General features: G+C 50.3%; 12 protein-coding genes across 12 annotated transcripts; 4 read left to right on the top strand and 8 right to left on the bottom strand.

Moving 5' to 3' along the window:
- Positions 1–13: 13 nt before the first annotated feature.
- Positions 14–628, bottom strand: GNI_063720 (hypothetical protein; the record flags this gene model as incomplete). The annotated part of the gene is made up of 1 exon (XM_011131744.1): positions 14–628. A coding segment is annotated over one exon (615 nt), but the record flags the coding sequence as incomplete, so codon positions are not given.
- Positions 629–845: 217 nt separating this feature from the next.
- On the bottom strand, positions 846–2,268 carry GNI_063730 (hypothetical protein; the record flags this gene model as incomplete). The annotated part of the gene is made up of 2 exons (XM_011131745.1): positions 846–2,126; positions 2,206–2,268. The coding sequence occupies 2 exons, from the start codon at positions 2,266–2,268 to the stop codon at positions 846–848; spliced, it is 1,344 nt and encodes a 447-aa protein (XP_011130047.1).
- Positions 2,269–2,351: 83 nt separating this feature from the next.
- On the bottom strand, positions 2,352–3,740 carry GNI_063740 (integrin beta chain; the record flags this gene model as incomplete). The annotated part of the gene is made up of 1 exon (XM_011131746.1): positions 2,352–3,740. The coding sequence occupies one exon, from the start codon at positions 3,738–3,740 to the stop codon at positions 2,352–2,354; it is 1,389 nt and encodes a 462-aa protein (XP_011130048.1).
- A 646-nt stretch (positions 3,741–4,386) lies between these two features.
- GNI_063750 (hypothetical protein) lies at positions 4,387–6,045 on the bottom strand (the record flags this gene model as incomplete). Its single annotated transcript, XM_011131747.1, has 1 exon — positions 4,387–6,045. The coding sequence occupies one exon, from the start codon at positions 6,043–6,045 to the stop codon at positions 4,387–4,389; it is 1,659 nt and encodes a 552-aa protein (XP_011130049.1).
- A 1,025-nt stretch (positions 6,046–7,070) lies between these two features.
- GNI_063760 (hypothetical protein) lies at positions 7,071–7,907 on the bottom strand (the record flags this gene model as incomplete). The annotated part of the gene is made up of 2 exons (XM_011131748.1): positions 7,071–7,710; positions 7,756–7,907. 2 exons carry the CDS (start codon positions 7,905–7,907, stop codon positions 7,071–7,073), a joined length of 792 nt encoding a protein of 263 aa, XP_011130050.1.
- A 338-nt stretch (positions 7,908–8,245) lies between these two features.
- Positions 8,246–8,895, bottom strand: GNI_063770 (hypothetical protein; the record flags this gene model as incomplete). The annotated part of the gene is made up of 2 exons (XM_011131749.1): positions 8,246–8,280; positions 8,328–8,895. 2 exons carry the CDS (start codon positions 8,893–8,895, stop codon positions 8,246–8,248), a joined length of 603 nt encoding a protein of 200 aa, XP_011130051.1.
- Positions 8,896–9,373: 478 nt separating this feature from the next.
- Positions 9,374–10,633, bottom strand: GNI_063780 (integrin beta chain; the record flags this gene model as incomplete). Its single annotated transcript, XM_011131750.1, has 1 exon — positions 9,374–10,633. One exon carries the CDS (start codon positions 10,631–10,633, stop codon positions 9,374–9,376), a length of 1,260 nt encoding a protein of 419 aa, XP_011130052.1.
- A 121-nt stretch (positions 10,634–10,754) lies between these two features.
- GNI_063790 (zinc-binding dehydrogenase superfamily oxidoreductase) lies at positions 10,755–11,789 on the top strand (the record flags this gene model as incomplete). Its single annotated transcript, XM_011131751.1, has 1 exon — positions 10,755–11,789. The coding sequence occupies one exon, from the start codon at positions 10,755–10,757 to the stop codon at positions 11,787–11,789; it is 1,035 nt and encodes a 344-aa protein (XP_011130053.1).
- A 288-nt stretch (positions 11,790–12,077) lies between these two features.
- GNI_063800 (hypothetical protein) lies at positions 12,078–13,820 on the bottom strand (the record flags this gene model as incomplete). Its single annotated transcript, XM_011131752.1, has 1 exon — positions 12,078–13,820. One exon carries the CDS (start codon positions 13,818–13,820, stop codon positions 12,078–12,080), a length of 1,743 nt encoding a protein of 580 aa, XP_011130054.1.
- Positions 13,821–14,105: 285 nt separating this feature from the next.
- On the top strand, positions 14,106–15,644 carry GNI_063810 (pyruvate kinase; the record flags this gene model as incomplete). Its single annotated transcript, XM_011131753.1, has 1 exon — positions 14,106–15,644. One exon carries the CDS (start codon positions 14,106–14,108, stop codon positions 15,642–15,644), a length of 1,539 nt encoding a protein of 512 aa, XP_011130055.1.
- A 377-nt stretch (positions 15,645–16,021) lies between these two features.
- Positions 16,022–18,337, top strand: GNI_063820 (putative ATP-dependent RNA helicase; the record flags this gene model as incomplete). The annotated part of the gene is made up of 1 exon (XM_011131754.1): positions 16,022–18,337. One exon carries the CDS (start codon positions 16,022–16,024, stop codon positions 18,335–18,337), a length of 2,316 nt encoding a protein of 771 aa, XP_011130056.1.
- Positions 18,338–18,633: 296 nt separating this feature from the next.
- Positions 18,634–23,112, top strand: GNI_063830 (putative C2 domain protein; the record flags this gene model as incomplete). The annotated part of the gene is made up of 1 exon (XM_011131755.1): positions 18,634–23,112. One exon carries the CDS (start codon positions 18,634–18,636, stop codon positions 23,110–23,112), a length of 4,479 nt encoding a protein of 1,492 aa, XP_011130057.1.
- Positions 23,113–23,221: the final 109 nt, after the last annotated feature.

The raw sequence follows: 23,221 nt of genomic DNA on the forward strand, positions 1-23,221 counted from the left end.
GGGGGGGCAGTACAGTGTTATGGACGTCTTCTTTTGATTTCCGGGTAATATGTTCATGTATCTTGTGCGCGATGGACTCCGGAAGCGCGCTGAGTTCATCCTTAATGGAGTAAATGGTCTTAAGACGTTCCCCGGCGGTTATTTCGAGTTCGCATCGTCCTTCATTGGAGATCATAGCGTTAAGCATGAGTGAGACGCTGATGCGCGAGGGAGGGATCTTGGATTCCTGAGCCTCTTTGGTGATTTCATAGAAACGCTTGAAGCAGCTTCCAATTAGAGGCGTAATTCTTTCTCTCTTCGTGTGCAAATAATATCGCTGTCGTAACAATACGATCAAAAGGAAATATAGGTCACCCAACGTGTTACCACAATCCACAAGAGAGCGGTAACCCACGAAGCTCCGCACAGGGGAGTCAATCATGTCGAAGTACGAATCCGATAACCTGAAATAGTGGCTAGTGGTGGGATATATTGATACCGGATGGATAGGGGGAAACTGCGATAGGGGCGATAGGGGCGATAGGGGGATACCGCGATAGGAATAGGGAGCTGACTCCTTGACGTTTATCATGTCCGCAAATAAACTGTAGGTTGCAATAGCCAAGGTTAAAGCTCCGTTAGTGATCATGCAATCTTCTACTTCAGACGTCGTGAGCTGAACACCAGTCAGCTTCAAAAAGCGACGCAAGATATCATCATTTGGTTGCAAATAGGTTGCATCCGCACACTCTAAGGTTGGGATCGGATTGCAGTGCTTCTCATGTGCTCTTTCGGGCAGAAACAGTGTGTATAAAACAGAGATGCAGGGAGGAACGTTGTGTAAACAGAAGCACGGTGATCCCTGGTTACTGTGGCGTCGTACGTTGCCATTCAGATTCGTTGGTTGTCATCGGTATCACGAGTGACGACATGTCACAACGTGTAACAGACAACAGATGCTTCTCGGTTAGGTAAGCTTTAACATGCTGTACCAGGGTCCCTCCAAATACGATTCCCCAACGTAGCAGAACATCTTTCAGGCCGTTCGCACAACAATTCATAGATTCCACTTCAACCAAATAGACGGGCGCCCACACGTTGATAAATGCATGTTTCAGTTCGTCATCAAGATGAGTCTCCCATTCACTCACCACACAAGTGGGAAGCGGGTCAGTCAACTGGCTAAGTATCTGGATCAACTCTTCTCCTTTAATGACCCCGTACTCGCCCCTCATGAAGCTCACAGTTAAGACTTGGATTCCGAGTGCCAAGTTCTCTTCATATAACGACTTAATAGGACACCTCTGACTCAGGATAACCGAAACAAACCTTTCAAACAGTGTCAACCTCAATGACAAAGCGAAGTCCGTAAAGGAACTCATGTCCAGCTTTTGTTCCTCGTCCTTTTGTTCCGCAACCCCGCCTTGCTGCTCACCCCTCTGTTGGTGTTCACCCCCCTGTTGGTGTTCACCCCCCTGTTGCTGTTCAGATCTGTCTTGCTGGGCCTTCTTTTGCTGATTCAAAGGGTTCGATGCGCGCGTTTTTGGCCGGCGCACACGTGTGTGCAGAGGCGCAGGCATAATTCCTTGCATAGCAATATGTGCCCAGCATAGACGTTCGAAATTGGGTGAGGTATAGAGCGATAGATATGACTCCGGGCCCTCCCCTACTTCTATCCGGTAAGCTGATCTTAGTTTTATCTCGATGTTTTCCGCAATTCTTTCTGTGGTGATTTGAATTTGAATTGTAGGTAGAAGTTCACGGATCAAAGGCACCTTAGCCGAATCTGAGTACTCAAGTAAAGCTTTGTGGATGCCGACGGTGTCCCCAAGCACTTGTACTTGCTCATATTCGTCTTCGATTGACGACAAATGTACCAACTTCTCCTTGACCATCGCAACCCCGCGCTTTAACGTCAATGTCAAACGAACCTGATCAATCTGGCGGTGCAGCTCCACAATGTCTGTACAGTCAATCTCAGACGCCCCTCCAGAAGGCGCCCCTTCTTCGGGCTCCGCGACGCTCTCAGCAACCGCAACCAATTCCTTTAGCCGAACTAGCGATGCAGGATCCTCCAACTCTGATCTTAGAGGCGCCAAAATTTCAATCAGTTTCTCCTGTAGGTCATCTCGCTTTTCTTGCAGCCTCTAAACACAAGCATGTTAACAGTGTGGAGGGTATATCCATGGGGCGTATCCAGGTACCGTGACAGAATTGGTGACCGACCTCGGTGTATGCGGCAATGTCCGTTCTGTTCTTAAGCATGTCCAAGAAGTTTTCTTTTGCCATTCATACCCTAGTTACAAAGTCAATATTCCTGCACAAATGCTCTGTTTTAAAAACGATGTGGAATGGGTACAGTTTCTAACTAACTAAAAGGAGTGGATAACGTCGCCGTTAGCCTCAACCAGCAAAGAGTCCGGTCTCTCCAAAATGCTAATGATCACATCCGGTCTGCAGTAACAGTTATCAGGACTAGGTACGCAATCCGGGTCCACGTCAGCGATTACCACCGGAGTACACTCAGGAGCCGGGGTAGTGGTAGGCGCCGGAGCCGGGGTAGTGGTAGGCGCCGGAGCCGGGGTAGTGGTAGGCGCCGGAGCCGGGGTAGTGGTAGGCGCGGAAGCCGGGGTAGTGGTAGGCGCCGGAACCGGGGTAGTGGTAGGCGCCGGAACCGGGGTAGTGGTAGGCGCCGGAGCCGGGGTAGTGGTAGGCGACGGAACCGGGGTAGTGGTAGGCGCCGGAGTGGTGGTCTCAGGGGGGCATTCAATCGCCTGGATTACGTCTATAATCTTGGACAGTTGTGTCCAGAAGCCAGATGAGTCCTCAGCATCGGGTTCGACCATGCCTTCGGGTTGGCCAAGGAACCGGTTGAAGGTTTTCCAGCCGTCGGCGGCCCAGCCATTTTCCCAGTCGCCGTCAAAGACGAGAGCGGCGATGTAGGTCTGTCTGGCCAGGATTTGGTCGTACATTTGTTGTGCCGAGGGGTAGTAGGTTTTGAGGCAAAGGTCCGGCGCCTGGTCGTCGGAGTACTCGCCTTGCCAGGGTTTGAGTGCCGCGGGGTCGGGGTTGAGACCATCGTCAGCATGGTGGGGCGCAGCGTCAGTGACGACCACAATAAGTCTGGTGTACTCGGAGCCCAGAGGGGACCAGCTGATGTAGCTGGACTCCATGGCTGCGAGAATTGCGCCAAAGTGGTTTTCGGGGGCGTCCGCTCCGCCATACGAGACGGCGTCGGCGTAGCTGTCATAAATGGGTTCCAGATCAGTACTGAGATCGGCAGAGAAGGTCCAGCAAGCGTCGTCCCGGTTGCCCAGAGGGAAGATAGCTTTGTCTTGGAAGCCGACGAGAGCGAACCGACTGCCGGGGTGTGTGCTGCTAAGTCCGTCAATCATCTGGTGCAGCTGGACATTCTTCATCTCCTCGATGTTGTCCGAAAACGAATCGGTTAAGTCCTGCAGGATAACAATGTCCAACGGGAAGTTACAGACTTCCGATTGCCGCCCCTCATAGTACTTCGAACTGTAAGTAACCTGTGGTTTTGGAGCGATCTTCACCAACGAGTTCGCACCTGCCACTGGCCCTGATACCCGTTCGTCCCAACGCACCGTCTCGTTGACCGGACCTAGTACAGGCAACACACTCTTCAATGGAACACCACGCTCCCCACCGCGCTGATCTACTGTAACCTCCGATGCCAAGCCCTTCGACGCACCAAACACAATCGCCAACACACTGAAGCACCCGTAAAAGGTAACCATTACAAAAATACAGAACCTCATCAACAGCACCAACAGCAATTAACTGAGACAGCAGGTCTTCTTGGAAGCTACTCCAAGACCGCAAGCTACTTCAAGATCGAACGACCCGAAAACCAAACGGAAAACTGAACGGCGTACCAGGGTGTAGGGGTTCACGCCATGCAAAAACAATTCTACCGACGGGTCCCGACCGACGGGTGCCGTTCGCACACCCTGACGGCTCAGTAACTGGGCCAGCCTAAACTAACAGCCACCCTCACCGAACAGACCACGCACGCAAGTGCAGTCTTCCTTCCAAGAAGAGCTCTACTTTGGTGAGCGCTCCAGGACCCGTCGTCACCGTTACCGACGGTATTGTCACCTACACCAAGTTGGCGTCTCCTCTCATTCGAGCAGCGCCGGAATAGTAGGAAAATAGTTAGCCGAATTTTAGTGAAACGCCAGCAGTCCGCCGTATAAAAGTTAGATAGAACCTGCTAAGTAGGTCTGAAGGTAGTTTCCCAAGACCGAATGTTCACACAGTGAAGATGTGGTGGTGTGTGTGTCCACATGGTGTGTGTGTCCACAAGTCAACATTAGACACGCCCACGGCCAACGCAGCTACGCAAACGTTTAGCCTTATGGTTGCGGGGACGCAAGCAGCGATTTAATCTGCAGCGCTGTCTGAGGTCCTGTTGGCCAAGAAGTTGGTGGTGTCGAAGAAGTTGAACAAGGACATTTTCAGGCTGGGCCTCAAACCCTTTTCGGACTTGGCAACTGCAATGCTAGTTGCAGGGCTGATTGTTGGGTCATCGGGGGTGGCTAAGGCTGACTGAATAAATTCCTTTAGTTCTTGGTCTCGAACGGGTTCAAAGTGGTCCAGGGAGGACGAGACGTGTAGAACATGGTCGTCCATGGGGACATGTAAGGCGGCATTGTAGACGGCATCATCGAAGTGCCGTTCACCAAAGGAGGTGGGCTCGTTCCGCAGCATTTGCAAGCTAATGTGCGGTGGTAGGTTTTCAGGGAACCCCCGCTCGTATACGACTTCGTGCACGGCAATCTCGCTGAATGCAGGGTACTCTCGCCGACCGCCCATTCGGCCGGCCTCCTGGAAATCAACGATTATGGTTTTAAAGTCCGCACACTCCGTGAACAACTCCGTCAGCTGGCTGTCAGAGAAGGTAGTGATGTCGGAAACCTGGACGAGCGGCAGTGGCCACTTCTTTAGTTTCGGCTTTTGTGAGTTTGGCTGCATCGAAGTGGTATCCATTGAAGCGGTATCCATTGAAGTGGTCTCCATTGAAGTGGTCTCCATTGAAGTGGTCTCCGCAATCGACGGATCCGCGGAGCCAGAGACGTCCGTTCCCGGTTTTGGGATGGACGCCATGATGCTTCGAACCCGGGATGCTTCGGTCAGAAGAAACAGGAGGGGCACGTGCGTGTTGGTCATTTTGTGCATGAGGCTGCTCATGCAGGTTTCAATCTCAAAACAGCCTGATCGGAGAAAGCAGTGTGGCGTCTGGGGCTGAATTGCGTCCGCCAAGTTGCCGAGCCCGCCCTTATCATACAGCACCAAGGACGTATCCATAACGGCTAGGATCCTCCGAATAACAGGCAGACCTGCTAGTAGAAGTTTGGGGCTGGCATTACCGCCCATGGGGTTGGCATTACCGCCCATGGGGTTGGCATTACCGCCCATGGGGTTGGCATTACCGCCCATGGGGTTGGCATTACCGCCCATGGGGCTGGCGTTACCTACCGTGTGTGCATTACCGACCATGTGTGTGATTTTATCTCGCTGGACGTTCGTGTTCCTTAGGAGTTGCAGAGCTTGATGAAGGACGTCCGCGAACATCAAGAACGTCTCCAAAGGTTTGTCAGCAATGAAGATCAAACGGTAGCCATTGAACGCGGCTGCTTTTATCACGTCCAGAATGTGCTCCGAGGTTAACTTCTGCAACAAGTTAGCACGTGTATACTGTATTAAAGGTGCCTTCCATAAAGGAACTAGAATGCTACAATAAATATTTGATGGACAGGCATTTTCAAGGAAATTCGTAGCTATTCCATTCCAACCAAGAATAAATCTGACGCTGCTAAAATATGTCCCTTCCTCGCTCAGAACGTTGTGAGACTTTTTCGGCACTACATCACAACGCCAGCAACAACTTAGTAATTCATTGCTGCAGGGTATCGGTGACAACCAAATCTCATACGCCAAGCCTGGTACATCCAACATATGGCTCTCAAAGTAATTCAATGCCACTAAGTCCAGACTTGTCGGCAACTTGCTCAGATTACCTATCAACAGATTATACGGCATTATTACCTTGGACTGCACCGTTCCATCTTTCTCAGAATACGGCCACGAGGAAATACCTGAAACAACCACATCACGTGCTAGTGGGAAGACGACTGCTAGTGGGAAGACGACTGCTAGTGGGAAGACGACTGCTAGTGAGAAGACGACTGCTAGTGGGAAGACGACTGCTAGTGAGAAGACGACTGTGTGGGTACAGGACGGGCAAAGGGAAAGAGATGGCTGGCTGAGGGAAGACGACCTCTGGGGCAGGTCTGGAAGGAAAGATACCTTGAACAGCCTCATAGGTCGTTATCAGGGTCGCTAAAGCGTTTTTACAACCGCTCGAATTAAGCGCCAGTTCTATCTGCCCATTCACCAAACTGTATACAACTCCTTCCCCACAAACACAGCAGGACGCCGGAAAAGTTAACGGTTGCAGCACGCCGTCCATTACGGCGCCCGTCAATTTTATTGAGAATAAATCACACCCTCAATTAGCCACAGCCTCAATCAGAACTGGCCACACGCTTGACACACACGAGCACACACCTCGAGACCCAAGACTCATATCAACCAAGCACCGAGCCTTGACTAATTCAAAAACAGCCATTCGGTAACAAACCCTATGACGTTGATATTCTGAGCCGAGCCAGCACATTCGTCTCGTCTCTGCAGATGTTGATCTTACCGATCCAATTTTCGGTCTCACATTATCAAGGACATTTGAATCGCTGGACCAGAGCACCTCACCAGCGACCAATGATGGTGGGCGAAAATTGCAAGCGGGGAAATGCGTGCAGGATGAAGCTCGTGGGCTGCTACAAGAAGGGGGGCTATTTAAGAATCACCAGATTGAGGAGGGTGCTTTGAGGGTGGGTGGTTGGGGACGTACTCGGCCGGGTCGATATGGTGCTTACTAGCGGAGACCTTCACAGCCAGCTGCGGTTTCCGAAATCTTGGGCTTCACCTCCCGACCACCCTGCGTGACGGCTGAGAAACTAGTAGTAGAAGATTAGGAATGCCAGGCCGGGCTGCTCGGAATGATCTTACTCTGATCGCATAACCTCGCACACGTGGGAAAAAACCATCGCAAGGAACACGGGTTTGGACACCCCGTCCTTACTCTGTCCGGCCTTATCCCAACACGAGCGCAAAAGGTGTTCCGCCCACTTCATTTTGATGGTATTCCGGATGTCGTGTTGCGTTGGTAAGCAGAGCAGACGTGTCTCCGTTTCACGTGACTGGAGCCGACATGCAATCGTGTCGTCTACCCACGAACGAAAATCTGTGACCTCTGTAATGTTGTTGTACAACTCATGTGGGTAGCAATACAGCGGGTTTGTTTGATGACCAGGTTTGGGTAACTTGGATGCCGCATACCGCGCCAGTTCTACCACTGAGGGAATGCGCCTCATAGACCTGATGTACCCGGCAGGTAGCACATGGAGCAAGTCGTACCTTAAGATGTCATAAGCCCACATCAATGGGCCTAGAGGAAGCGACGGCGCTTGAGGTTTTCTTGAGATGACAAAAGGGACCCCCAACGTACTTATATCTTCCGGAACAACACCTGACGACAGCACCTCATACCTTGCTGCAGCGGCGAGATCACTTATGTGCCGCCGCAATTTGCCTTTTGCGTCCTTCACTCGACGGAATTCGTCATTCGGAGCAGGCCGAATCTCCCTACAAACCGTACCTAAGGTCGTACTAGAAGGGGGGGTCCAATACTCCAGCAAGTAGTCAATAACCATCTGGGTCACCAGGAGTTTGTCGGAATCTGGTATGAGTCCTACCGTAGCTATCTCATCCACAATCTCATCAACTTCCATACTACAAGGTTTAAGCTTATTACCTTGCGCTTCAAAATATTCCATAATCATTTCATGATGCTTGGGGGCATCCCTGGACTCGAACGCACGCGAACCCAAGTGCACATCTGACCACACCGGACCGTACAGAGTAGCACGGGAGATGCGTCACTCCATTCGCCCACACTTTACCGACCCAACGCCTTTCGTCGTGCATTGGCAATATTGATATGAGGTCACCGTATTTCATGCACGTTAATCGCTTTCCGACAATCTCTAAGCCGTAAGGTCGTGAAGCTCGTATGGCTCGGAACCAATTAGTGAACCCCCCCGGAATCCTGTGACGGTCGGTGCGACTGTCCCTGTGACCGTCCATATGACTGCTGCATTGACTCCAAGTTCGTATATGTTCACAAAGACGGCAAAGAAGACGGCATCTTAATTCCTGCCACGATAAAATTTTTAGTCCATGACTGGTCTCTGCCATAGCACTTTCGTCCATTTGACGGTCAATGAACAGGTCTCGCATGCTGAGGAATAAAGCCTCTTTAAACTCTCTTGCAAATTGGTCAAATCCAAGATGGTCAGACCAGATTTGATAATGTCGTCTGAACACTATTTCGAACACTTCTTCTGTGAACGCTATTCTTTCCGTATGGTCTTCAGAGGAACATTCATAATAGGACATTGTAGGAATTTGACCTGGTCCGATCTTAGCAGCAATTCGGGCAAGGGTAGCAACTGTTCGACAACCACCTTGCCCCTCCCACTCTTGTTTAACTAGGTAGGGGATCATATGATCCCAATCATTGAGAAGAATATCATTCGCCCAATACCAAAAGGAGCCGTACAGCTCCTGAAGCGGAGCAACAGAATCCCATAACTTGTCCTCCGATGAACTCCAGTCCGCAGGACCAAGCAGAGTAAAGCCACGACCATTCTGACTCTTTTGCTGATTCTCGCACTCTATTGGTTCCTTATCTGGGAGCAACGCCCGTAACAGAGACAAACCCGCCGGCAGTACATCAACACTGAGATGTTTGGTTTTGTTGCTGCGCATTAAACCGGATGTTATTTTAATGTTGAGCCGCGGGGTTTAAGGTATTGTGTGTGCGATACAAACACACCGCGAACACACACCATAAGAGCTAGTTATGCCCCCACGATTTATATTGGTCCCAGTAAAAGGTATCGTAGGGGGTTATTCGAAGTGTCAATGAATGTAAGTTGAGAGATAGTGAATGTAAGTTGAGAGATAGTGAATGTGAGTTGAGAGATAGTGAATGTATGTTGAGAGATAGTGGATGTATGTTGGGAGGTAGTGAATGTGTGTTGAAGATATGGTGCTGTAATGCGTGCTATGCAACTCATGACAAAAGTGTGTGCACACACACGTAACATTGACCCTCTAGGTCCTGAGCCTTGGCACCCCATTCAGTCAGTCTGCATGCACCAGCTGACGGGATTCTTTCAGGCTCCGACCAAGTCGTTTCAGAACAGATAAAGTGACTATAACAAAACTCTGTACATATTCTGATCTAAAAATTGACGATGGTCTGGTCGTCACCGACCAAGTTGAATCTGTCCGGCTTCTCCATCAACTGGATCAGCACGTCGGGCTGGCAGTAACAGTTTTCCGGCGTGGGAATGCAATCTCCATCGGTCACCTCTATAGCCGGGGGGCACTCAGCAGGGGTGGTGGTAGGAACCGGAGGTGGGGTAGTGGTCGTAGGAGCTGGAGGTGGGGTAGTGGTCGTAGGAGCTGGAGGTGGGGTAGTGGTCGTAGGAGCCGGAGGTGGGGCAGTGGTCGTAGAAGCAGGAGCAGGAGTGGTGGTGTCAGTGGAGCATTCAACTGCCTCCATCACGTCTATGATCTTCGACAGCTGTGTCCAGAAGCCAGAGGAGTCCTCAGCATCGGGTTCGACCATGCCTTCGGGTTGGGCGAGGAACCTGTTGAAGGTCTTCCAACCAGTTGCGGCCCAGCCTTTCTCCCAGTCGGCGTCAAACACGAGTGCCGCGATATAGGTTTGACGGGCGACGATTTGGTCGTACATTTGCTGGGCGGAAGGGTAATAGGTCTTGAGACAAAGGTCAGCTGCCTGGGCATCGGAGTACTCCCCTTGCCAGGGCTTGAGGGTCGCGGGATCGGGGTTGAGACCATCGTCAGCATGGTGCGGCGCAGCATCAGTGACGACCACAATAAGTCGAGTGTACTCGGAACCCAGAGGGGACCAGCTGATGTTGCTGGATTCCATGGCTGCGAGAATTGCACCAAAGTGGTTTTCGGGGGCGTCCGCGCCACCATAAGAGACTGCCTGAGCATACGCGTCGTATACCGGCTGGGTGTCGGTGGAGAAGTCGCTATAAAACGTCCAGCAAGCGTCGTCCCGATTTCCCAGAGGGTAGATGGCCTTGTCTTGAAAGCTGACCATACTGAATTTGCTGCCAGGGTGACTCTGTGCGAGCCCATCAATCATCTGGTGGAGCTGCACATTCTTCATCTGCACAATGTTGTCAGAGAAAGAATCAGTAAGGTCTTGCAAGATTACAATCTCCATGGGGAAGTTACACACCTCTGGCTGCCGGGTCTGGAAGTACCTTTCTCCGTAAACAACTCTTGGCTTGGCGTCCTTTGTCAAAGTACTCGTCTTCGTTCTATCAGCCCATCTTTGCGCATCATCCACGGGTTTCAAGTCAGGCAAAACCTGAGGAAGACCCAGTCCAGTCTCACCACCACGCTGGCTGATCTCTTCACCAAAGATACCACCAATCAAAGCAAGAAGTCTCAAAGTAAACATCTGTACACCTCGATTAATTGACGCGCTAAAATATGCTCTCCCTTTTAAGCAGGAACGCGCAGTCGCCCGTAGAGGGTTGTTTCCAGCCGGGAGCAAAAAAGTGTGTAACCTATTGTTGGCTATGAATGTTCAAGACACTGGGAACTGGGCGGCATGGCAGATGGAGGCGAAGGCGGCTCGGTTCGAGGTGAAGGAGGCCCCTATGTGGACGCCGGGTGAGGGAGAGGTGTTGGTTAGGAACCGGGCGGTGGCAGTGAACCCTGTGGATATTGCTGTTCAAACGTTAGATTTCTTCTCCTTCAAGTACCCGACAATTCTAGGACACGACTTAGCAGGGGAGGTGGTTGAAGTGGGTCCGGGTGTTACATTGTACAAGAAGGGAGATAGGGTTCTGGGTCAGGCCATTGGTATGATGACGAGGGAGAATAAGCATGACGCCTTTCAATTATTCACCGTGGTACCCGAGAATCTTGTTACAGGGTTGCCAGATGAGCTCAGTTTTGAAGAAGCTTCAGTTCTTCCTTTGGGCTTCGCAACGGCGGCAGCAGGATTATTCCAGGACGATTTCTTGAAGTTGCAGTACCCCACTGTTCCTGCGCAGCGATCCAAGAACGAAACTGTACTTATCTGGGGGGGCTCGTCTTCAGTAGGTAGTAACGCAGTCCAGCTCGCAGTTGCCGCGGGTTATGAAGTAATCAGCACCGCGTCGCCACACAATTTCGAGTATGTCAAGAATCTTGGAGCTGCCCAGGTCTTAGACTACAAGAGTCCGACCATAGTGGAGGATCTCGTAAAAATACTCAAGAACAAAACCTTTGCCGGGACCATGGAGTGCATTGGAGGAGATACTGCTACACCAGTATGCATGGACGTAGTCCGGCAGCTGAACGGCGTCAAGTTTGTGGCACTCACACGCGGAGACCCTTCCCAATACCCGGACATACCTTGCAAACATGTCTGGGCATCTACTATCAAGGATAACCAAGTCGGCAAGGCAGTCTGTAACGATTTCTTACCGGAAGCACTCAAGAAAGGCACCTTCCTAGCGGCTCCCAAACCGTCCATCGTTGGGCACGGTCTGGATGAAATTCAGAACGCCGTTTCTCTCTACGCGAAAGGCGGCCTTTCAGCCAAGAAACTTGTCGTCACCCTCTAAACATATCCCCTGCCATCCACCTTGATTATTCCATCCACACCTGCACCTTGATGATTCCGTCCTTGATGATTCCGTCACAGATGATTCCGTCACAGATGATTCCGTCCGTTCGTCCACCACCCCACCACCACACCAAGAGGACGCGTCGTTGGTGTGATGATAAGAGCTGTTTTGTTCGGTCATTAGGTCGGTATCATTAGGTTCGGGGGTAGTAATTATATGTTTGAAAAGAAGTGTGTCTAGGGAGTGTTGTTGCAAGAAATTGTTGCAAAAAATTGAAGGAGGTAGTTAAGAGTCTTCTTCGAGGGTAACTTTATTGTCAAGAGCCAGCAGGTTGAGTACATCTAATTGTGTTATGTCGCATGTGACATCAGTCTCTCTGAACAATGCGGCCAGAGAAGGTTTAGTTCTTCCTAAATCGCTGTGCACGAACTCTTTGATATAAAGTCCGGCGCTACCTAAGATCTCCAATGTATACTTGCAAGAAGGAGAAATCGTTGTAGAGGAATTCGTTACGTTACGGGAAAAGTCATCGTGAATTACCGGTGAACTGTTCAACGTTATCCGCATGCTGTAAATGTTCCGTTTCCGAATCAGGTCCGCCCGACGATGAGCAACTCTTAAAGGCGTCCGCTGTTCAACCTCCAACGCCGGTACAGATGGCATGGACTGGATATTGTATAAGGAGTCCGCGTTCTTGGAAATTAGAACACACTCTCTGGAACATGATGGGTCACATGGTATTGTGTCAACATTCAAAATCTTGTCGAATTGATCATTGAATGAATTTACGTCCACAGCTTTGTTCGTCGTAATCTGAGCGGAGTACATCTTGAGCTTCTTTGCGATTGTCTCCTGGAATGCTTTCGTAGTTTGTGAGACTTGTTTGAAACCTTCAGAAATCAAGCGCAAATCATGTATCAAAACGTCTCCATCTCGCAAACGGTACGACTCAGCCATCAAGGGGATAACCTCCTCCTCCTGGCTAATCGTCGCCTCCGTCGGATCCTCTTTAATCTTGCGGCAGGATGGTAGAATTTTCGAGTTCTTGAGCACTAACAAAAAAGGTCTACCTTGTCCAAGCATTTTTACATCGACATCTTCTCTCCCTGATCCAATGAGGTTAAATTCTGAGCAACGGTGGACTTGGTTCGCCTTTGCTCCCAACAATTCTTCAATAGAAGTATACTCATTATTGATCCATTTAGTTTGCGCCACATCTCTAGCTAGCTTATTGTAACGACCTTGGTATACGATGGGATGGTTCAAAGCCTGGAACGCCACTGTCAGCTTCAAAGGACGACTAGACCAATTCAACGGCGGCTCCTTCATATATCGCTTACGACCCTTCCGTTTTTTCACCACGTCACAAAACGGACTTGTGTACACTAAATCCAACACGTACACTGCCGCTTCAGGATCCCCCCCTGAGAATCCGCCCGGGATATTGTCGACTGTTCCGTCGTGAGTCTTGTTACCAAGGGTGTTTGCGTCGCCCGCTGTGTTGATCTCTTGGACGATGTGACCAGGATTCTTGTACAGAGGATTCTTGACCAAACAGTATGCTGACCGGACACTGGACTCGCCTGAAAAGTCAGTCGTTGAGATATTCCTTTCCGACCGTAATACGTCCAGCACCGCGCACTGGATGCGCTGTCTAAGCGCCCGGAGCAGCTCTTCACTCAGCTCTGTTCGCAACCAGGGCGGCACACATACTCCCACACGCAGTGTGGCCGTGGGGTCGTAGAAACCGGTGTGTAAAATATTCGCACGGCCGTAGTTACGCGCCTCACACACCACACAACAAGCAACGTTGCTCGGGACCATCATATTGAAACACTTCTTGTCAAAACCTTGACAAGCATCACAACACTTAGAGACCGAATTAACCACTCCTCTCCCGGCGTGAGCTTCCATCGGAACTGCGGTAGAAGGTGCCGACTCTTCGGTTTCTACGCCTTTAACAGCCACCGACTCCACCACCGACTCCACCACCGGCCTCATGGGGTCGGGTACTTCGGTGTTCTCCATTGCCCCGAAATCCCCCCAAAATCTCCTCAATATATGCTGCCCCACCCCGGGTGCCGACCGAATCACACTTAAATGGCTGCCATGAATACTGACGGTCGCAAGTCATCACAGACGCGATGGCGATGACAGATACGATGGCGATGACAGATACGATGGCAGGGTGCTGATGAAGGGAGGCATGGATAGCTATGCTGCCGGATAGTATGTTTGTTCAGTGTTGCACACTTGCTCAGCATTGGATATGTCTCCTTGTGGTTGAACGTTTGTAATATTTTGATTTTTAACATGAACACGAGTGTGCAGAATTCTCAGTTTATGAACAAAGCCCAACGTATAGCTTTGGATGATATCTTTAGGAGTAGATCGGAGTTGGAACGAAGTCTTCGTAGGACGAAGATTATATGTACGATGGGGCCGGCCTGTTGGGACGTGGAAACGTTAGTGAAGATGATTGATGCGGGGATGGATGTATGTCGATTGAATTTTTCGCATGGGGATCACGAGACCCACGGGGAATGTTTGAAGCGCGTTCGAGAGGCTATGAAGCAACGTCCAGAGAAGAAGTTGGGTTTGCTGTTGGATACTAAGGGTCCGGAGATCCGTACTGGTATGTTTAAGGAGGGTGTGAAGGCTATTGAGTTGAAGAAGGGTCAGCAGTTGAAGATCGTAACGGACTACAATTTTTTAGGTGATGAGAATTGTATTGCTTGTACATACCCCAAGCTACCTCAGACTGTGAAGCCGGGAAGTCAAATTTTGATTGCAGATGGGTCTTTGTCTGTAAAGGTTATGGATGTACAAGATGACCACGTTATAACCGAGGTGATGAACAATGCCAAGATTGGAGAACGGAAAAATATGAATCTACCTGGCGCCAAGGTAGATCTACCTGTTTGCGGGGAGAGAGAGATCAACGATTTCCTAGCCTTCGGTATTCCTAACAGGATGCATTTCATTGCTGCATCATTTGTTCAGTGTGCACAGGACATTCGAGATATTCGCAAAATTCTCGGAGACGCTGGGAGACATTTTAAGATATTACCCAAGATAGAGAACCAGGAAGGTCTGATTCATTTTGATGAGATACTCGCTGAGGCTGATGGTGTAATGATAGCTCGCGGTGATATGGGCATGGAGATTCCCCTGGAGAAGGTTTTTCTAGCACAGAAGATGATTATTTCTAAGTGCAATTTGGTGGGGAAGCCTGTGATTGTAGCTACACAGATGCTAGAGTCCATGATAAATGCACCCCGTCCGACACGGGCGGAGGTGTCTGATGTTGCTAATGCGGTGTTGGACGGGTGTGATTGTGTTATGCTCTCAGGAGAGTCAGCAAATGGGGCCTTCCCAGTGAATGCAGTCCAAATGCTATCACGCACATGTCTAGAAGCGGAGTCCTGCTTGGACTACCCATCTCTCTACAAAGCCATACACAGTTCTGTTACTCTAACCGGCTCTCTCAGTGTGCCTGAAGCGGTTTGCTGCTCTGCTGTGGAATCTGCCGAAGACGTGAACGCCTCTTGTATCATCGCACTAACAGAAACCGGCCTCACCGCCAGGCTTCTTGCCAAGTACAAACCACCCCAAATTATACTAGCTGTATCCGCCTCAGACATTTCTATCGCTCAGCTTTCCTTTGTCAGAGGAGTCATTCCCATCAAGGTAGACTCCTTCCAAGGTACAGACTCTATCATCAGAAAGGCTGTTGCCCATGCAAAGGACAGAAAATATGCCAAACCTGGAGACTCCGTCGTATGTGTTCACGGCATTCTCGAAGATGTATCCGGACATACCAATCTCATGAAGATAGTCAATATACAGTAGTAGTATCAGTCAGATAATTCACCACAGAAGTGTAGTATGCGGTCATGATAATTTGTGATAGAGGTGCACCAAGAATTTTACAGAATCAACGAATGAACATTCACCTAGTGTACAGATTTTTGATAGGCACGGTAAGGCTTGGTGCGATAAGACTTGGTACGGCTCCCCAAATAAGACAGCTGCAAGATTCGATTCCGAATTTTGTTACCAGAAGTCACCAGACAGATTAGAGTCAGAGCATTAAGTATCTTGTTACCAGAAAGGGAGTCATTAGGGAGGGAATCTGTCAAGGGGGGAATCTGCCAAACGGTTTTTAAAAAGGGAGAAGGGGAGAGTGGCTTGGAGGGGGGGGGGGAGATGGGAAATTTTGTGAGGAAATGTCGGCGTTTGAGGAACTGGGTATATGTCCCGAGATAATTCGCGCAGTGGAAGAGGAAGGGTGGCTTTTGCCTACAGCCATTCAGCAAGAAGTGATCCCTAATATATTGACGGGCCGAGATGTATGCGCGGCAGCTGAAACTGGTAGTGGTAAAACGGGTGCTTTTGGTATGCCTTGTTGTCAAATAGTTCATGAGCTACTTGTCAAGGGATGTGCTTCAGATATGGGAGAGGTACCGGCAGCTACAGTGTCGACTCGCTTACAACCCGATATTAACGATAAGGACCCTCAAGTCCTATTCACTCAGGAGGGAGGCGAGATTAGATGCGACAATGATGCCAGGTGGCAAGGAATCAGGTGCAACCCTCCCATCGCAAGCGGAAAGTACTGTTTCGAGGCCACTTTGTTGACCGAGGGCCTGACGCGAATAGGAATAAGCACCGCCGGAGCGACGCTCGATTTGGGCTGCGACAGCCATTCCTGGGGCTTTGGCAGCACAGGAAAGAAAAGCTATAATAGAACTTTTGATACCTACGGGCGGCCGTTCCGCCAAGGGGACACAATATCTGTATTGATAGATAAAACTGGCAATACAGTAGAGTGGGCCATCAATGGGGAACGCCAAGGCGTTGCTTTTGGCATAGTAAAGGATCGCGCAGTTAAAGCACACGTGTGCGGCAAGGGAGCGCATGTCAAAATTTCCGGAGAGGACCTTCTGTATACGTTTGAGGGCTATGCGCCTATTAATAGTGTACGATCAGAAGACCTAGGAATTGCTGGAAATGCATCCGGACCACCAGACGACGAGAGAAGTCCTATATGTGTAATTTTAGAGCCAACCCGAGACTTGGCGCAGCAGACGTATGCCTGTATTCTTCAATACTCCAAGTATCTTTCATCACCCGACATTCGAGCATTGCTCTGTACTGGCGGACGCGGCAATGACCATGAGATAGTGGACAAACTGCGAAAAGGAGTGGACGTGGTTGTTGGAACTTTACGGGCAATAACCCACCTGAGCCTGAAAGGAGATTTGTGTTTGAATAAGTTGCGATTTCTGATCTTGGATGAGGGCGATGAGTTGCTTAAGAACGACGACCGGGAATTTGTTAGCAAGATTCAGCAGCGCGCTATGGCTAGCGTTGGGAGGAGGGTTCAGACACTGTTTGTATCGGCAACATTGCACGACAAGAAGGTACGGGGCATGATCGAGAACTTGACCCATGACGCAGTTTGGGTGGACCTGAAAGGACGTCCTCACGTACCGGACAGTGTGCGAGCATGTTTATATGTCATTGATGCTAACCATCCGGAGCGGTACGAACTGTTATTGAAGTCTGTGAAATTGAAGGACGGAACAACCCTTTTGGATCGAGAGCCGCCCACTGACGGAGTTCACGCCAATGAAGCGGCGAGGTTTAGTGGATCTCCGGAGGGGAAGAAGAGCCAAATAAACAAGTCCTTGAAGCCTCGAATTGCGGTGGCAATTGCGGATACCTTGAAGATGCCGTCGTGCCTAATTTTCTGTCGTACGAACGTGGACTGCACTAACATGGAGACGTATCTTAATTCACTGGGCGCCGCAAAAGGAGCGGCGAACGGGGAGAGGTTTAGAGGAAAACGCGAAGGAGGCAAAGAGAACCCGTATTCTTGCGTAGTACTGGCGGGTATGAGAGACCAGCGAGAGCGAGAACAGAATCTTGCCCATTTCAAAGAGGGTGATGTTCGCTTCTTAATTTGTACGGATGTGGCAGCCCGAGGCATTGACATTCCCGCTCTCCCTTTCATGATCATGATGAACATTCCGGACGACATTGATCAGTGGTTCCATCGGGCTGGCCGTGTAGGTAGAGCCCAGATTTTGGGTCTTGCTATTACTTTGGCATGCACTGAAAAAGAAAAGGTTTGGTATCATGCAAATTGTAGGAATAAGGGAGTAGGATGTACCAAAACCAATCTAGTTTCCGACGGAGGCTGCTGTATCTGGTATGATGACCCCAACTACAAGGAATCACTGGAAGACTTGTTGGAAGTCCCCTTACCAGTCATGACCCCAGACACATTATTTGCGCCTGGCATCCTAGACACCAACCAATCCAGCTCGGATCCCGACCTCTATATCAAAATTGAAAATCATATAACTCCCAGCCCTACCAACACAGCAGCTGCCTTTGGCCAGAGCGCCCCAGCAGACAGTGCTAGCCAACCGCGTTACAACCTCCTACCAGCGGCTCAGGAATTGTCGAATTTGGAAGAACATTTGCAGAATATGTATCTTAAAATTGCGCCCACTCCGAAGAAAATTCGGTCCTGAGAGAACGCTGGTCTCTACAACGCTGGCCTGTAGAATGCTGGCCTGTGGGATGATGGCCTGTAGAATGCTGGTCAGAGGGATTTGATGGTCGATGATCTCTTCGCGCTCATTTTTTCGTTCCAGTTCTCGAAATGATCTGACCCAAGCGGTATTATATATAGTTTGAGAATAGTCAAGTTCAATGGAGTGACTGTAGAGGTTATTTTCTGCTGTCCCCATAAACAGACAATAGGTATGCTTTGCAGGTATGTCTTGCAAGTGTGTTTTACAGACTAAACGGGATCTGTTGCGGCTTGATGGAGACCATGGCTGTGGACCCGTTTATTGAACGCAGAGAGCTAGTTGAGTGGTCTATAGCAGTGACCTTACATGAGACTAAGGATTTGAAGTGCGTCGGACAAACCAGTACTCTACCTAATCAGTGGCACTCTATTCGGTTGGGCACTCAAGAGACCCAAACACCGGTCCGTCAAGCTGCAGCGTCAACGGCTTATGATCAGCATTCTAGCTTCCACTTGAAGGCGACGATACATGATTTGGGCTGTCATTTAGTAGAGATTACGTCGTATCACAAATTTACTTTGAGTTCCGAAGTGATTGGAAAATGTTCGATATGTCCTCGAACGATTTACGAGCGAACCGGTCGGAGTACTATTCAATTCTGGCAGTCTCTCCTAAATCCAGAAGACCCGACCATGGACGTAGGGAAAATATGCATCTCTGTTAGTGTAAAATCAGATCGAGACAATGTTCGATTGGCAAATCAGGATGGTATCAGCTCATCATCCGCATCAATACAGTCGTCGCAGAACTATAATCTTCTTATCAATATTTACAAAGGACAAGACATAGCTACTACCCGGCTACTGGGACAGAATATTAGTGAGCCGTTTATCGAAGTACTTCATGGCATAAACCGCGCGCACACACGTGTTATACCGCTCAATAGTAATCCGGATTGGAACACCCAACTCTCTGTTCCGGCGCAGTTGCCCGCGCTTGATGGATATGTCAGAATAGGCTTGTATAATGGTTCGAAGGCACCAGTGCTCTTTGGCTACCATTTAATTTCGCTGGAGACCATTTTGAGTGGTTCTTTAAACCATAAAATGATGTGGATAGACTACTACTGGAACCAGCCGACATCTGAGTTGGAGAGCCAGTGGATGAATATGACGACGATGGCTACCGACGCTTTTCAGGCAGTGACTATGACCCAGGATTCCGTCTGTTCGAATTACGACGAGACCCCGCCTCAGCTGGTGAGTCCGAACAGTTATGTTGGGCGGCTGCTTATCCAAATAGCAGTGCGCAATGTTCATAAGCCTTCTAAGGTATTGACATCGTCCTGTGGCATGGCGCCTTTACCTGAGACACATTCTTATGAGTTGCATGGACAAATCTTTGAGATTGCTTCCACGGTGGGTAACGTTGGGCCCTTGAAGGTGGAGCTTGCAGTCGGTCCTATTAAGTCCTTTTCTGGTCTTGTAAGCCACACATCAGAAGAGGGCTATCGATTCCGGTCGGAGGCAGGTGAAGGGCATTTAGATCCTCTTCACCTGATGGTAACGGACATGAAGGATGCCTGGTTGGCGTTCATTTATCTGCATTCGTCTACTCCGAGCAACTTGTTGGAAGAATTTGTCAGCAACGCGGCTGGAGCTATCATGCCTACACCTCTGCTGGGCGGTCTCCTTGGGGCGCCCGGGGCTGCGGCAGGAGCGGGGTTGCTTGACAGCGCTGCAAACTTATTTGGAGGTGGCGGTAGTGGAGGGGCTACAGAGTTGCAGAGAATTGCTTACACATATCTTACTCTGCAGCAGATAACGGGTTATGGCTCTAAGCCTGTCTGGATTCCTCTTAAAACTCTGGGGACAGAGACCAGCGCCTTTAAGATACTGGCACGTTTTGTCTTAGCAGATACCAAGGCCGCCGAGATACCTAGCGGGCTTCCTCCTAGTTCGGTAGCTGGATCCATCCCCAGTGGTACAGGACCGGTTCGATCAGCGGTTCCGTCAGCGGCTCCGGTCTACATTGACAAGGCATATAATGCACGGAAGTATATTTTCCGCTGTTTCTTGTACGAGTTAGCTAACTTGAAATGCACATCTTCCGGTCAACTGCCGTCACCTTATGTGAAGATTGAGTTGGGTAGTGACTCGTGGATTACCCGTGAGATTATTCATTCATGCAATCCGCAGTTTTATCAATCTTATGAGAACGTGGTCAAGTTACCTGATGATATAACCTTGGCCAATGACATCTCAATATCCGTCTACAACAAGGCAAGTGTGCGTACGTCGCACAGTGCGCTACCGCTCAACCTGCAAGCGACGGGCATTTTGGGTTCGGGTTATTCCGATGAGTTGGTTGGATCGACCACCTTTAGCATATCTAAAGTTCCAAAGGCTTGGGCGGAAGCCCCGGTGTGGTTATCGTTATCTCTTGAGGGAGAGCCAGCAGGTCGGATTTTGTGCGCTTTTGAAATTCTGAATATAGAGGAACAAGACCAGTACCCATACTACGATGACGTGAGACCATCTACATATGAATGTTCGGTTCTGCTTTGCGTGTTCGGTATCGTCTCATCTACTCCGTTATTTTTGCCGAAGGTGAAAGTAGCGTATGGCCGAGACGTGAAAGAGTCGGACAATCACCTATGGTCGGCGTTCTCCAGTGCGCCTTTGAACACGGTCCAAGGTACTTCTGGGGGGACGGCGAGTGCGGGATTGTGTTACGAATTTAATCAGAACTTTCAAGTGGACCTACATCTGCCGAAGAGATCTTTCCACTTTGCCTACCTGGAAATATATGTTTACAATGATAACCAATACAATGAGCCTGCTCTTCTCGGTATCCTGCCGCTGAGCCAGTACATCCCATGGTACACACCGGTGGAACGGGAAATAGCCCAAGAGCTGTTCGCCCCCGTTTTCTACGACGACGTAGCTCGAGACGGTCAGGGACTTGGTCGCAGTTTGGGTCTTGATCGAGACTTGGGTGGCCTATTGCATAACGCAAGGGGGCATAAATCCGGCGAGGACGACAATGCGCTCGCGGACGACGAGCTCCGATCGCACGCACGACCCGCCAACGCACGTGTGTGCGATAGCATGCTCTTCGTCGCACCTGAGACTGCCGAGCGGGTACATATAGATCCGCCAGGCAAGATCATGGACGAGGAGGCGGACTTTTATGTGCCCAAGGGCATAGATGGCCAGGCGTTGGTGCGTAGCTACAATGTCAAGTCGCTCATGTTCAACATGCGCGCCAAAGAAGAAACAGACCTAACCGACGACGAGCGCAAGGAGCGCATCAGCGGTCCACTGGAGGATTTCATGGACATGGGCCAGTTACCATACCAAACAGTCAGTCTCGTGCAGCCTTCCCCAGGCGTGTTCCCGGTGGCGACGGGCAAGATTAAGTTCAACGTGCTTATCACGCAGCACACCGCCGCCGACCAAGAATCTGCGGCCGGAGGCGGCCGTCCCAGTGCCAATGCCGTCGGCCGGGGGAGCACTGGCGGGCGCGGTAGTGAACGCCTCAACGAGTTCCACAAGAAACGTAAAGCGGGGACGGACTTGCACGCCAACAACATCGAGGTGCGTGTTTATTGCTTATCTGTACAGGATGTAAAGGCGTCGACAAGTGTAGGTCTTTCTACAGAGTTCTATTTGACCCTGGACTTTCCCGGCAACGCTAGCAGTGAGGCCTCGGTGTTTGATCGATCTAATGCGCGTAGCGGTAACTTAAATCCAGTTTTCAACAAGTGCTACCGCTTCGTCGTGGACCTACCTAGCATGGGGGCATTGCGCATCCGTCTGATGCAGACGGGCACGCTGCAGGACGAGGAGGTCGGCGGAACCGTGGTAAATTTGCAGGACCGTTGGTGGCTGCCGGAGTACCGACATATGGTCGCCGCGAATCAGGTTCCGATAGAGGCGCGCGTCCTGAGACGCCACGAGAGCGCTTCGGCAGGTCTAGGCCAAGGTTTAGGCCAAGGCTTGCTGGGTTCCACGGGACGTCTTCACTCGGTTACGGGTGTGCTCAGTTGTTGGGTCGAAATGCTGACGGCGGCGGAGGCGCAGTCGATGCCTGTGGCAGTCCTGTCTTCATCCGAGCCACAACCACACCAACTACGAGTAGTTGTTTGGCAGCTTAAGGATTGCCAGATGGGCAATACGAGTAGTGTAAGTCTCAATGTGTCCTGTAGCTTCCGACACCTCGATGACTCCTTAGAGGCACAGTGGACCGACACTCATTACAACTCACGAGACGGTTCAGCTACCTTCAATTGGCGGATGGTTTTTAGCATCTTCATTCCCGCCCGCTTTTCTACAGTTCAATTCTCGATACACCACCACTCGCTGATCGGCGTCGGAGACCTGCTTGGGACTTGCACAATCGATCTCCAGCGCGACTTTGCGCTCGCGCAGAGACGCAAAGATGAGTACACCATACCCCGCACATGGACTAAGTGCTACCATCCTAATGAGCCTGACGTGGTCCAGGGACAACTTGAGTATGAGATCGCTGTAGTCTCACAAAATGACGCCACTGCTAACCCTGTTGGAAAAGGCAGAGAAGAACCTAACCGTAATCCCTACCTAGATCCCGTCCTCGAAAATAGAGACTACGTCGACTGGCAAGGACTCGGACAAAGCCTTCAAAACATAGCTGCAAGTATCACCTGGACCACCAAATGGTTCCTCTACATTGGCGGCGCACTCCTCCTCTTATTCACCATCGTCTATCTGATCCTCGCTTTCAAGTAACCACCAACACGACCTGACTCAGTCAGCACCAGACAGTCTTATTACTGGAGTGCCTCACCACCGGAGTGAAATCAGGACGGAAAGTCAGGATGGCCCAAGAACAATCAGG

This window comes from Gregarina niphandrodes (genome assembly GCF_000223845.1).
Source record: "Gregarina niphandrodes unplaced genomic scaffold scaffold00010, whole genome shotgun sequence".
In the NCBI taxonomy this organism is placed as follows: Eukaryota; Apicomplexa; class Conoidasida; order Eugregarinorida; family Gregarinidae; genus Gregarina; species Gregarina niphandrodes.